The following is a 13090-nucleotide window of genomic DNA, read 5'->3' on the forward strand; positions in this document are numbered from 1 at the left end:
CCATACAAAACATGGCTAGTAGGAGGTGATATTCCTTGCTAACCTTAGGATGCTGTTATCATATGTGGATGTATAGAGCCTCTGAAGTGGTTGTCCAACAATGTTTGAACAAATCTTTAGTTGTTGCAGCATTTGTGACTTTAAGGCTACAGACAAACATCCATACCAGGTGGTACTACAGTACTGAAGAACACTCATAATAACAGAAGTGAAAAACAAAAGAAGAATCCGTCTACTAGCACCAAAGGATCTTAAACGGCGAAGGAAATAGATTCTTTGCTTTGTTTTCTTACACACTGATTCAGTCTGATCTTTCCACGACAGGAGGTGATCTATTGCTAGGTATTTATATTATGAACATTAGGCATGTAACGATTCATTCAACTCACGATACGATTCGTATCACGATATGAGGTTCACGATACGATTTTTCACGATATTAAAAAATATATATATTTTAAAGACAAAATACAGTTTTTTTAATTTGATATAATGTATCTTCCCCCCTGAGATTTTTTATTTAACTACATTGCAAAAGAAGTAGCATTACTTTTGACAGTGCAGAAACATAATTGCCTTCCTTGATGAGCATCAACGACCATCATCACCTGGGCACAGTCACAGACAAACACAGCTCCCCTCTACAGTACTCTACTACTGAAAGTGACTATCATTTCTCTCCAAAGGCACTTGAATATGATGTAATATGACTAAAGCTCACATTTCACATCACACCCTAGCCCCCCTAAACTGTCAGTATAAAGGGTGAAAAGTAGGCCTACAGCTGAGCTTACATACCCCTGGGGGGCCCAAACATTCGTAGTTAATGCTGAAGCGAGGGTTGTGTTCACTTTCACCCTACTCTGTTAGTAAAAAAGGAAGCATATCAGTGAATTAAGTATGGATTCAGTTCCAACTGTACCATCTTTGACACTAGTATGTCAGATTGTATTGTATTGAAAGCTGAAGAGAAGTCTAAGAACAGCACCCTTGCATAATTCTTATTTGACTTATCTAGGTGTTTCATAATTAAGTGGACCAGTGTGACAACCGCATCCTCTGTGCCGCAACCCTTTTTATAAGCAAACTGACAGGGGTCAAATTTATCTTTGGTTATACTAACAAGATGTTGTAAAAGTATTCTTTCAAGTGATTTCATAATCACTGAAGTGAGGGCTATGGATCTATAATCCTTGGATTTTGGGTAATGGCTTTATGTGTGAGGTTTTCCAAGACAGATGAATATTGTGTGTGTGTCTACAGAGGTTTGAAATATTGGTTGTCACACTGGACCCAACTCAGATGCAAAATTATTAAGGAGAAAGTCACTGCACTCATCCGGCTCACTGGCTTTCCTTGTGTTAGTACACTGAAACACTTTCCTGACATCCTCCTCGGTGATGATGATTCTGTCTGAGGGTGCAGGTGTCACAGCTTTAAGTATATCAGTGCACTGTCCAATGATTCGAATCTGGCAAAGAAAGTGTTTAGGTCGTCAGCAAGGCCAGGTTAATGTCTGTCGTGATAGGTTTGGTTGGGGCTGACATTCCTGTCATAGATGTCATTGTGTCCCATACCTTTTTATTATTATTAGTCCTGAACACATTCTCTAGACGCTGGTCATGTGCCAATTTTACCTGCCTCATTTAGTTTTTTAGCTTTTTTTCTGTTAATTTCAGTGCACTGATATCTTTGTTTATGAAGCCTTTCATTTATTACCTCTTTTATATCCTTGGTCACATATGATTTATTATTTGGGTATATTTTTATCTCCTTTTTCGGAACAACCAAATCAACACAGAAATTAATGTAATCATTTGTGACCATAGTGATTTCATCCAATGAACCATTTCCAAAAGTGTCCCAATCGGTCCAGTCCAGGCATGTTTTTAGTTGTTCCCTGCTTTCGTTTGTCCATGTCCTAACTATTTTCTTCTCCAGCTTCCCCCTCTTTAGTTTTGACTTGTAAACTGGAGTTAAGCACACAACATTATGATCAGAGGTCTCTATAGGTGGTCCAACCTTGGCTACAAAAGCATTTGCAATGTTCACATAGCACTTGTCCAGAATGTTATGTTTCCTCGTTGCATCCTTAACATATTGTTCGAAGGCAACACAGTGTCCAAATAACACTGGTTCAGATCTCCAAGCACGATTGCTGGTGCCTCTGGATACTGCAGTTGAAGTTCATGTACACAGTCAGCAATGGTTTTTGCTGCTTGTATAGCTCTTCCTGGCCCTTTAGGGCAGGGGTTCTCAACGGTTTTGGCCGGGGACCCCCGGAAATGCTTTGGCAATATCTCGGGAAACCAGATATAATCATTAGGGAAGGTGTATGCATGTACTATGTGTACTATATGTAAACTCTTCATTTCCACTTTCCAGCCATTCAGTTGCAAAAATAATTTGGCGACCCCCCGAGGGGTCGCGACCCACGGGTTGAGAACCCCTACTTTAGGGGGCACATAAACGACAAACAGTAGAATGCAACCAAATCCGCGGGGCAGGTAAAATGGTCTTAAAGTCATGCCCAGGATCTCTACGTTAGGATCGTCACATATCCTAAGTTTGACAGAGTAGGCTCGACACCAGAGATCATTGATGTATACACATACACCGTAACCGCCCACTCCTCCCCTGTCAAGTCGCACCAGAGTGAATCCAGGGACTTCATAGAGTGAGTCTGGTTTTGATGGCTTTAAGCAGCTTTCGGTGAAAAAAAACAATGATGCCTCGCGGAAATCATGACTGTGTATGTCCGTATCGTGCCGATTTTATTGTGTAAGCTGCGCACATTGGCCATAACGATAGACGGTAGCGGGGGGCGGGTGAATCTCCTCCGTAGACGATTCCGAATACCCGCTTTTTTCCCTCGTTTCTTTCTCCTTTTATGTCGGATCAACTCCACAGGGATGTTATCCAACAGACAGACGTGGCTTGGGTCACGTGGCGTGACTCCTCTTTTCACGCAGTGTGGGCTCCGGTCGTAGTGCCAGCAGTGCATCTCGGCTGTACACACAGGCGAGCCTGGGCGCTGTCACTTCTTCCCGCCACCGGTTTGTGTTGAGCTGAGTCAAAAGTTCGGCCGAGCAGCATCTTCCACAGGATCCAATGATCCACAGGACCAGCAGAGCTATTTCCAAAGCTCTCATTTTACACATCTCATATGTATCGACTTACACATGGACAAAATAGACGAAAACTAGACGAAAAACATTAAGGCATACAAGGCACGCTGAGCCGCAGTGCTGCCGCTGTGCAGCGCACCAGAAGTCTGTCTTGTCTGTCTGTCTGTCTGTCTGTCTGTGTAGAGTTTAGGCCGTTTCAGACAGGGAGAGAGTGCACACAGGTGTTTTCGGGGATGGCGCCACGCCGCCGCGGTATCATGTGCAGATGCGTAGTGTGGAGAAAAACAGCTGAACACAATCCAGTCCTGATAATTTGCGTTTCCGCCCCTAAATTTCTCTGCGCGTCCCAAATAATTGCCCACCTCTCATTGAAAATGAATCACTGAGGCACATCACTCGCTCTCTGTCTGCTTTATATAGTCTGTATCTTTAAAGAATGTTTTTTTTTAATTTTTTTTAACCTCCTCTCTCTCCCCTGAACTCTTGATATTCTGCAACCTTTTATGTGTTTATTGAGTTGAATTAAGCAATTTCCAAGTAATCTGTCTCCATCCTTTGGTACCCTGGCTATGATAGAGCTGTTGATTGGTGTCGCTGACAGCCTGCTGTTGTCTCAGGCCAACCATTTGGAATCCTGCAGTCAGAAATCATTTGAATCAATGTTCATCTAATCATAACCTCTGTTAGCATCCCCTTCTGTGTTTTGCACAACCATCTCTTTCAGCTACACACTCTTCTCCCTGCTTCTCCCCCCTCCCTCTCTCTCTCACTCTATCTCACTCTCTCTCACACACATGCACGCACACGCACGCACACACGCACGCACGCACACATGCACGCACGCACGCACGCAGCCATTTTACATCTTTAAGTCAATATAGAAGGCATGTTATATTCAAATTATCAATTATGAATTGTCTGTTCCATCCATTGTGTAGTAACACAATGCAGTAAGGTTACATAATGTACAATATCAATATACGTAGAATGCATGTCTTTACATCCACTCCAAAAATGTGCTCTGTCTGTAACACAGTGCATGTGAACGAATGAGATCACACCTATTTTTATTTTCCGGCCGCACACAAATGCATGAGAAACCATAGATATAAAGCATGCATCACTCCCTGATGGAAAACACAAAAAGAGAGCTGTTCTGCAATTGGTTTCCAGTTTCGATCTCAGATATTAAATTTTTGAAGAGATGAATCCTGCATAGAGCAAGCTCAAGGTCTCTTCTTAGATGTGGACACTTTTTGTTGTTTAAGCCAGGCATGTGAAACACGTGCCAAATGTTTATGCCAGAATAGGGATGCTATTGATTAAAACAAAGACTAGGGGTGAGATCTAAAGTATCAGTAGTACTGTTCAGCCATCATTAAAACAGTCAGGGCTGACCAGCCTGTGAATGGATGGCTTCCTAGACCTCTGCCGGTGCCATCGTCGTACTGTTCCCAGATATACCCCGTCTTAGCATATTGTCTGTAAACATTGTCGATGATATTTGTCCTGAGCTCATGATAAAGGACAGCTGCCTCCTCCTGATAAGGCCCTTCTAGGTTGCTGTAGTGGTGCAGCGCCCTCACAGCCAGGTAGTTGACGTTGATCCATACAGGGCCCCTCCAGTAAGGGGCGTCATGTTCCGTATTCCACTTCAAGTACATGGGGTCTGCCCTGGAGAGTGAGCGGAGGCCATAGGGAGTCCACAACTTGTCCGGGTCCCTCATGTCTCTTAGGATGTGTTCCAGCTTGGAGGACTTGGCCTCGAGGACGTGCAGCAGGAAGGGGAACAAGCTGACATAACCAAAAGCGTTTACGTACTGCGGTTTAGGGTCACGGTGGACTGAGCGCACCAGTCGCTCCACAGGGAACTGGTGCCGCGGCTTCCCAGGAGGCACATATACCTTTTCCCGTTGCAAGGACACTGCCTCAGTGTGGTTGCCGTAGTCACTGAAGGCACGGAGCTGCTCGGACCAGTGGAGCTCATCGAGGAGGCTGTTGTTGCTCAGCACTCGGTGGGTTTGCTCATACTCGTGGCAGGGTTCTCCAAGGAGCCGTGCGATGCTAACCATGGTACCTGATGCCAGGGCCATCCAGCAGCGTAGATCCACGTGGCGCTCGTGTGCCGAGGGATGGGAGGCTCGTGGATAATCATCAAGCCCAGACGTCAACGTCTTGGGGTTGAGGAAGAGATTGGTGTCATTGTCGCGTCCGCGCCAGCGGTACGAGTTGGGCAGAGGTCCTGACTGTGTGGTGTTGTACCAGTCAAACCAAGTTTTGAGCCTTGGGTAGAGCCTTCGGAGGAACATAAATGTCTCCCGAGATGACGCGTCATGTGGGTTGGAGGAGAACTGCTCAATGAGCTCCTGAAGAACCAGGAAGAGGGTGGGGGGGTTGGCGTTCTCATTTTGCTGGACCACAAACTCAGCAGGGACCTTACTTAGAGCCTCATCTCCAAGGATCTGCTCACGGGGGATCCAGCCGTCAATGTTGATGAGGTCCAGCCAATGGGAGATGGATTCACGTGTCACCTGGGGGTCCCACTTGCTCAATAGCAGCTGGTGAAAACCCTCATCCCACAAGAACCCTCTAGGGAAGAAGGAGCGGGACGGTACCGCTGTAAATAATGCACCTTCAGGGTACAGAAGAGGGTATTTGTGATGGAGTGACTGCACTACCGACTGACCATAGAAATAGCCCATCCCACCGAGCATGTTGCTGAGGGCTGCCTTGCTGAATTTCACCTGGGCCGGGCCAAAGCCTTTGCTCTCGAGGCCAAAGGTCTTCTCAAACTTTACATCAAAAGCAGATTTCCTCTTCTCTAGCTCCTCGGTCATGGTGGCACCCGCCAGCTGGTTGGGCCGGTGGCGGAAGCTTCCGGACTCAAACAGGACTTCTATCTGGAACGGAGTCTGGACAGTCACCTGGTGAACCACAAAGTCACTCTCCTTCCGGGTGTCAGCAGCTGGTTGCTGTTGGTGCTGGTGGTGGATGGGCTTATCCAGGCCAATGTAACGTCTCTCCTCACTGGAAGGGGGGTGGTAGACAAACCTGTGGCTCAGACTGCTCTTCACAATATCAGTCAACTTCTCCAAACCAGGAGAGACAGTCTTAAGGTAGTTGTATCTGGCGTATTTGACACTGGAGGACTGCCCGGCAACAGGCTTGTGGAAGGTGATCTTGAAGTTACCAAGTTCCTCCGAGAACCCTGTGATGGAACTCAGGCGGTCCTTCCCCTCTATGTGGGTCTCCAGGGAGCCCTGTGTGTCTGCTGCCGCATAGAACATCAGAGAAATTACTGGTGCCTGGGAGACGGAACTGTCCTGGTTGGCAGTGATCCTCCAGGTCCAATCCCCGCCGTGGTCCCCCCCACCCCTCTTGACAAACTCTGTGGTCAGGGTGAAGCTGCTGTCTCGGATCTCCTGGACACCGAAGCTGAGGCCATCGTGCATCAGCCAGCCATAGCTTAGTAGACGGTCTTCTTGTTTGCAGGTATGCTTCAGGTTCACGTCCATGTCCTGGAACTGACGTATCCACATCAGACCTGTGACAGTAGATCTGGGACTCCTGGTTTTCATGCCAAAGTATACCTGAGGCCTGTATGACCCCCAGAATCTTTCAGGGGAGACTGCAGCACTGGTGCTGTTGGCATCAATAACACGGGGTGATGGGTGAAGGGTCACCACTCGCTTGGCCATATTAGAACGCAAGTGCTGAAGATAGAACACCCAAATGAGACGCAAGATACAAAGGCCAATAAGGGAGATGATAAAGACATAGCGGAGGTCAACCTTATTTTTATTCTTCCCTCTGCGGTGCAATGCAGTGTGCTTCTTGTCTTTCTGCGGTAGGGGAGTGCGTTCACCAGAAGCCAAGGTCTTTCTCTGCCTGCCCATCACACCCTGCTGGAGCTGTCTAATGTACAGATCCCTGACTATTGAATATTCATCGCTATACCTACATATTAAACATGGAGAGGACATGTACATCACCACAAGTAATTGGAGGCCAGTCTATGACATCAGTTATAAATTATGACATCAGCACTATGGTGTCACGTCAGGCATTGCCATATTTGGGAAGTTTCAAACCGCAGTTGGATAGTGGTTGTCACTATATAATTGTATTTATTTTTGAGGGGTGCTAGGCCATCCTACTGTATGTTCAGCTTTGAGGGTGTGTGAACACAAACATTGAAGACAAAAGTGTCTAAACACAAATATTGAAGACAAAAGTGAGGACACAAATTGTGATTGGCCAGAATGAGATGATGTATGATGACGCTCTCAACATGGCTCAGTCTGTGGCATCAATGTCAATGCAAAGATGAGGAAGACAAGCTAACATGATTGTTAGTTTAGTATGTGTTCAGCTTCTGTGAAGTCCACACTATTTAAAGCTTTTTGCACAGAGCAGTATTCTGACTAACCCTGTATTGAGTTCAGTCAGGTTTTTCTCTAAACTGTGGAACCATTGGAGTGTAAGCCTGTAAAATGTATTTTTGAGTGGTGTAAACCACTCCTACAACTGGCTTTTTTTGAGTGGTGTAAACCACTCCTACAACTGGCTTTTTTGTGCAGAAAAAATGAGCATGGTTGCTATGTTCAAAATAATTTCTGACGTAATTAAATCACACCCGGGTGAACTGGATGACCGTAGCAACCATGCTCATTTTTTCTGCACAAAAAAAGCCAGTTGTGAAATCACATCCGGGTGTGATTTCATTACGTCAGATCAGAGCTGATCAGGCTATATAATACCTTACCTTATATAATACCTCACATCGGACAAAAACTCCAGCTGAATCAACTTCATGGTCACAAATCATCACATCAGAAGACGACCCTACCAGAATCAGACCTGAAGGCCATTCATTCTTTGAGACCTTTGAAACCAAAGATCTTTAAAGACGGTGGGAAGCCCAATAGACGAGACGCAAGACAAAGTCTTGTTCAACACCAAGAGAATATTAGATCACGGCTGCTCTTTACCAAGACAGACCCTCCTGACCAGACCCCAGCCAGACCCTCCTGACCAGACCACAGCTCATAGCTGATTAGGCTATATAATACCTTACGTTATATAATACCGTACACCAGACAAACACCCCAGCTGAATCAACTGCATGGTCACAGATCATTTTCAAGGAAAAGAACATCAGAAGACGATACTTTCCATTCACATAAAATGAAACAACATAAAATTGACGACCCAACATAAATCAGAAGACGACCCTACCAGAATCAGACCTGAAGGCCATTCAGTCTTGAAGGCCACCAGAGAAACAGAGATGCTGAATGCTGAACTCAATAGCCTAGATCTAGGAAAGTGGTCACTCAGTTCACCCGGGTGTGATTTCATTACGTCAGACATTACGTCAGACCACAGCTGATCATGCTATATAAAACCTTACACCACTCAGTTCACACGGGTGTGATTTTTTTTTGAGCAGTGCTATAACCGCTCCGCTCCAACACTTGACTGTGTTTGGGTGTCTATAATTTATGTAGTCAAGTCAAGTCAAGTCAATTTTATTTCTAGAGCACATTTAAAACAACCAAGGTTGACCAAAGTGCTGGACAGCATAAAAAAACATATACAGTAGGAAAAATGCATGAGAAGATACAGTAAAAACATTTTTCAGGAGTAAAAATAAAAGAAGTACAGAACAAAACTGTAGAATGATTAAAAAGTGGGGAGGGGCATATGGTGTTAAAAGGCCAGGGAGAACATGTGTGTTTTTAAACAAGATTTAAAAATATCCATAGAAGGTGCAGCTTTCACAACTAGCGGCAGGGCGTTCCAAAGTCTGGGTGCAGCGACCGAGAACGCCCGGTCGCCTTTTGTTTTCAGGTGAGTGGGAGGGATTTTCAGGACCATCTGGTCTGCTGATCTGAGTGCCCTAGTGGAGTCGGGGGGAGTGATGAGGGCAGATATATAGGGAGGTGCCAGACCATGAAGGGCTTTAAAAACAAACATTAAAACCTTAAAATGTATTCTGAATTTTACAGGTAGCCAGTGAAGGGAAACTAGGACGGGGGTGATGTGTTCTTGTCTACAGGTGCCGGTCAAGAGTCTAGCTGCAGAATTTTGGACGAGTTGTAGTCTGGAGAGAGATGAGGCGGTAATTCCTGAGTAGAGTGAGTTGCAATAGTCAAGTCTTGATGAGATGAGGGCATGGATGACTTTTTCAAAGTCAGGTGGAGAGGAAGGGCTTTATTTTGGTGATTTGTCTGAGATGGAAAAATTACCCTTTTACTACAGAGTTTATCTGTCTGTCGAATTGGAGGTTTGAGTCTAGTATGACGCCCAGGTCTTTTACGTATGGTTTGCATGAGAGTAGTGGACTAAGTGTGTTGCTATGTATGGTAGATAAATGTCATTTTGCCATTGCAAAATTGCAAAATTCATTCATTCAAAATACGTAATAGTGGGTGCACTTTACACTGAGGCGTGATTATTATGTTGATATGGACCATGTGTTCTTAATAAAGCTTGATTGATTGATTGATTGATTGATTGGTTGATTGATTGATTGATGCCAAAATCAATGAGAACACAGCAACACATACACACATACAGATGTTTGAAACGAATGCACACACGAGAGATTACAGTCATATGCAGATTGTATGACTTGCCATTTGGTTAAAAAAAAGTTTCCCCCCCCCCCCCCTCTCTAGATCTCTCCGTCTCTCTCTAGATCATTAGCTTCAAATAGACTTGATCCAGTCATTACATGTTTCATTTACTCTCACTGTAAAATGCTCCACTTTTCATGATGAGAGGGAGAGAGGTACTCAGAAGTGTGTGAGTGTGTGTGTGTGTGTGTGTGTGTGTGTGTGTGTGTGTGTGTGTGTGTGTGTGTGTGTATGTGTGTGTGTGTGTGTGGGGGGGGGGGGGGGGGGGGGAGAAATGTTGTTCCATAAAGAAAGGACGTTCAGAGTTTTGGTTCAATGCTAATTTAAAGGAGCATTCAGTGATTTGGGTGATTTGGAAACCCCCCCGGTCCGCCCCGGTAACAAGATGTGCACATGCACGCATTACAGTGGGGGGACACGCGACAGACCAACAGCACACACACCAAGGCCCGCCCCTGCTCGATCATGATTGGCGGAAGGCCCCTCTCTATCCTGATTGGATGAAGTCTGTGCCACCTAGCCAAAAACGAAACCTGAGGTTTTTTGACCCCCAGGGGTTAACTGGGATCAGGGAGGAACTCCTTATATGGTCAGCACACTCTATAGTAGGGAGGATTATCACAACAAAACAAAAAAATAAGTGATATTTGAATTAAGTGAAATCACTGAATATATCGTTAACAAACATTTACACTGTTTGTCTCCACCAGGCCGAAGGCATGGGGAGAGAGTATGTTTTGCACTCCGTCCGTCCGTGTGTCCGTGTGTCCGTGTGTCCGTGTGTCCGTCCGTCCGTGTGTCCGTCCGTCTGTGAACAGCTAATCTCTGACACCGTTGGCTTGATCGCAGCCATACTCTGCACACACACTCCCTGAATGCCAGAGCTGAACCTCTGCTCCAATGTTTTCACATTGGCCTGTTATAGCGCCACCAGGAGGCCGCTTTGTGCAAAACAAATGTTTTGACAGTAAACCTACAGATTTTGTCCAAACATTACGCAAATTGGTACACAGTCTCTCTAGAGCCATTCAACGAAACAGATCTTTCAGATTTTTCAGACTCCATCCTGATTGGCTACGATTGGCTTCCAAAGTTCGCAGGAGTGCTCCGTTTCAAACAAAATGCTGCAAATCATGAACACATCGTGTGATTTCCGTGAAATCTTGCACGCACATTTCCACTAGGCCGAGGAAGAAATGCCACTTGAATATTTTCAACTCAGCCTCATGGTGGCGCTATAACTGGCCGATTTGTGTTTTTACCTATAACTGCACCGATCTGTGTAAAACCATGTATGCACACTCCCTAGAGGCCAAGGAAAAACCTTTGCCTGGAATTTTTCACATCTGCTCTTTATAGCGCCACCAGGAGACCGACATGTGTAAAACACATTTTCTAATATTACTCCTTCAGATTTTATCCAAATTTCACGCAAATTGGTACACATGCTATAGTCATGTGATCATGTGATTTGTTTGATTTCTCATAATTATCCATCGTGATTGGCTACGATTGGCTTCTAAAGTTTTCAGGAGTAGCCCGTTTTGTACCCGTTTTGTACAAATCGCCACAACTCATCACCACAACTCCTCAACGCAGTGTCCGATTGCGGTGAAACTGATGCCTATTCCCACTACTAGGCTGAGGAAGAAATGCCACTTGACAGTTTTCAAATCAGCCTCATGGTGGCGCTACAACAGGCCAAGTCGCGTCTCACACACACACACACACACACACACACACACACACACACACACACACACACACACACACACACACACACACACACACACACACACACACACACACACACACACACACAAAACCCCAAATAAACATGTTTATATTACTCCTAAAGATTTTGCCAAACATCACACACACTCCTATCCTCCTGGTGGAGACCTGTGCCCAGAAGGGCACTTTTTCTAGTTTGTCTTGTATTTGTTTTGTACTCGTATTTACCTATACTAGCATAATTTATTCTTATTGAATGCACCTGAGTAAGAATATACTTCCTTTGTTTCTTTCCCAGCCATTTAACAGCAAATGAGCAGAGAAGCGAATATATGAAGCGTGTAATCACCTTTTTTGTGTTATTTTTATTTTTTTGTCCAAGTCGTCCCATACAGTGGAGAGTTTAACACATTGTGTGTGTGTGTGTGTGTGTGTGTGTGTGTGTGTGTGTGTGTGTGTGTGTGTGTGTGTGTGTGTGTGTGTGTGTGTGTGTGTGTGTGTGTGTGTGTGTGTGTGAGGGAGAGAGAGAGCAGCATATATGGAACGTACATGGACATCTATAGGCCTAATTACATTGTGTCAGGTAGTTGTGTGTGTGCGTGCATGTGTGGGCGTGCGTGCGGTCTTAAAGGGGGTGTCAATTATATTGTTTTATTAAAATCACTGTGAAGTAGCTCTATATTTTGCTATTGACTATATTCAGGAGGGGATACAAATCAGGATAGAGAACCCATAAATGATAGGCTACAGGATAAACAAGTGGAATTGGAAGTGATGAAACACAAACAAAAACTGAATGGACAAAATTGGAACTGGAACACTGATACAAACAAACAAAATAAATTAAAAAAAAAGTAAATCACGTGTGAAGTGAGGGGCGCAGTGTATATATAACCCAAATGACGTCTTACGTTTTGTGTGTGGCACACACACAAAAACACTTTTGTGGGCCAGTGAGGCTATTCAACGTTGAAGCTCTCCTCCCTAGTGGTAGGAGGAGGGACTACAGGCGGACCCGTGGATTCATGACCGGGAAACCCCGTGCAGCTGGGCTTTAACATTGAGCGCTCGGTTGCACTTCCGCATTTGACCACCAAAATTTGGTGGTCAAATGCGGAAGTAGACGTTCTGAGACGGTACTTCCGGCAGTCTTCCGGGTGCTTCAAAACGCCACTGAGCAACTTCCACTGACATGAATAGCTGGGGGGGGCGGAGCTTCGCGCCAGTTCAGTCTCTATCCTTTTATATACTCTATGGTCTGGCCCCTTCAAAGTGTTTCCTGCCTGTCACAGTGTACGTGTCACAATGCAGTCACAGTAAAAGTTCAGGCAAAGTGAGAATCTTGTTAACATTCAAGTAGAATCCCACTTCTTGATTGCCTGTGAGGTTGACCTTTCTTTCTTCTGTTCAGTTATCTCTGCATGGTGACTGAGGATCGACAGGTCATCTTTATTTCCAGTGAATGAGAAATTGTCGATCTGCCCTGACCTGACACCTTCCTGGATGAAACTTGCATGGTGGGGGAGGTACATCAAACTTCCTGGATGAAACTTGCATGGTCAATCAAACTCTGTGATCAAGAAGAGG

General features: G+C 45.0%; 2 protein-coding genes across 4 annotated transcripts in view; both read right to left on the bottom strand.

Moving 5' to 3' along the window:
- LOC306922272 (zeta-sarcoglycan-like) overlaps positions 1-13090 on the bottom strand; it is a gene marked incomplete at both ends in the record, with an annotated part of 588514 nt that overhangs the window by 68262 nt on the left and 507162 nt on the right. The gene's annotated exons all lie outside the window — the stretch shown is intronic.
- Positions 4484-7024, bottom strand: LOC306922098 (mannosyl-oligosaccharide glucosidase-like; the record flags this gene model as incomplete). Its single annotated transcript, XM_079499491.1, has 1 exon — positions 4484-7024. The coding sequence occupies one exon, from the start codon at positions 7022-7024 to the stop codon at positions 4484-4486; it is 2541 nt and encodes an 846-aa protein (XP_079355617.1).

Source organism: Electrona antarctica, assembly GCF_951216825.1.
Source record: "Electrona antarctica genome assembly, chromosome: 4".
NCBI lineage: Eukaryota > Metazoa > Chordata > Actinopteri > Myctophiformes > Myctophidae > Electrona > Electrona antarctica.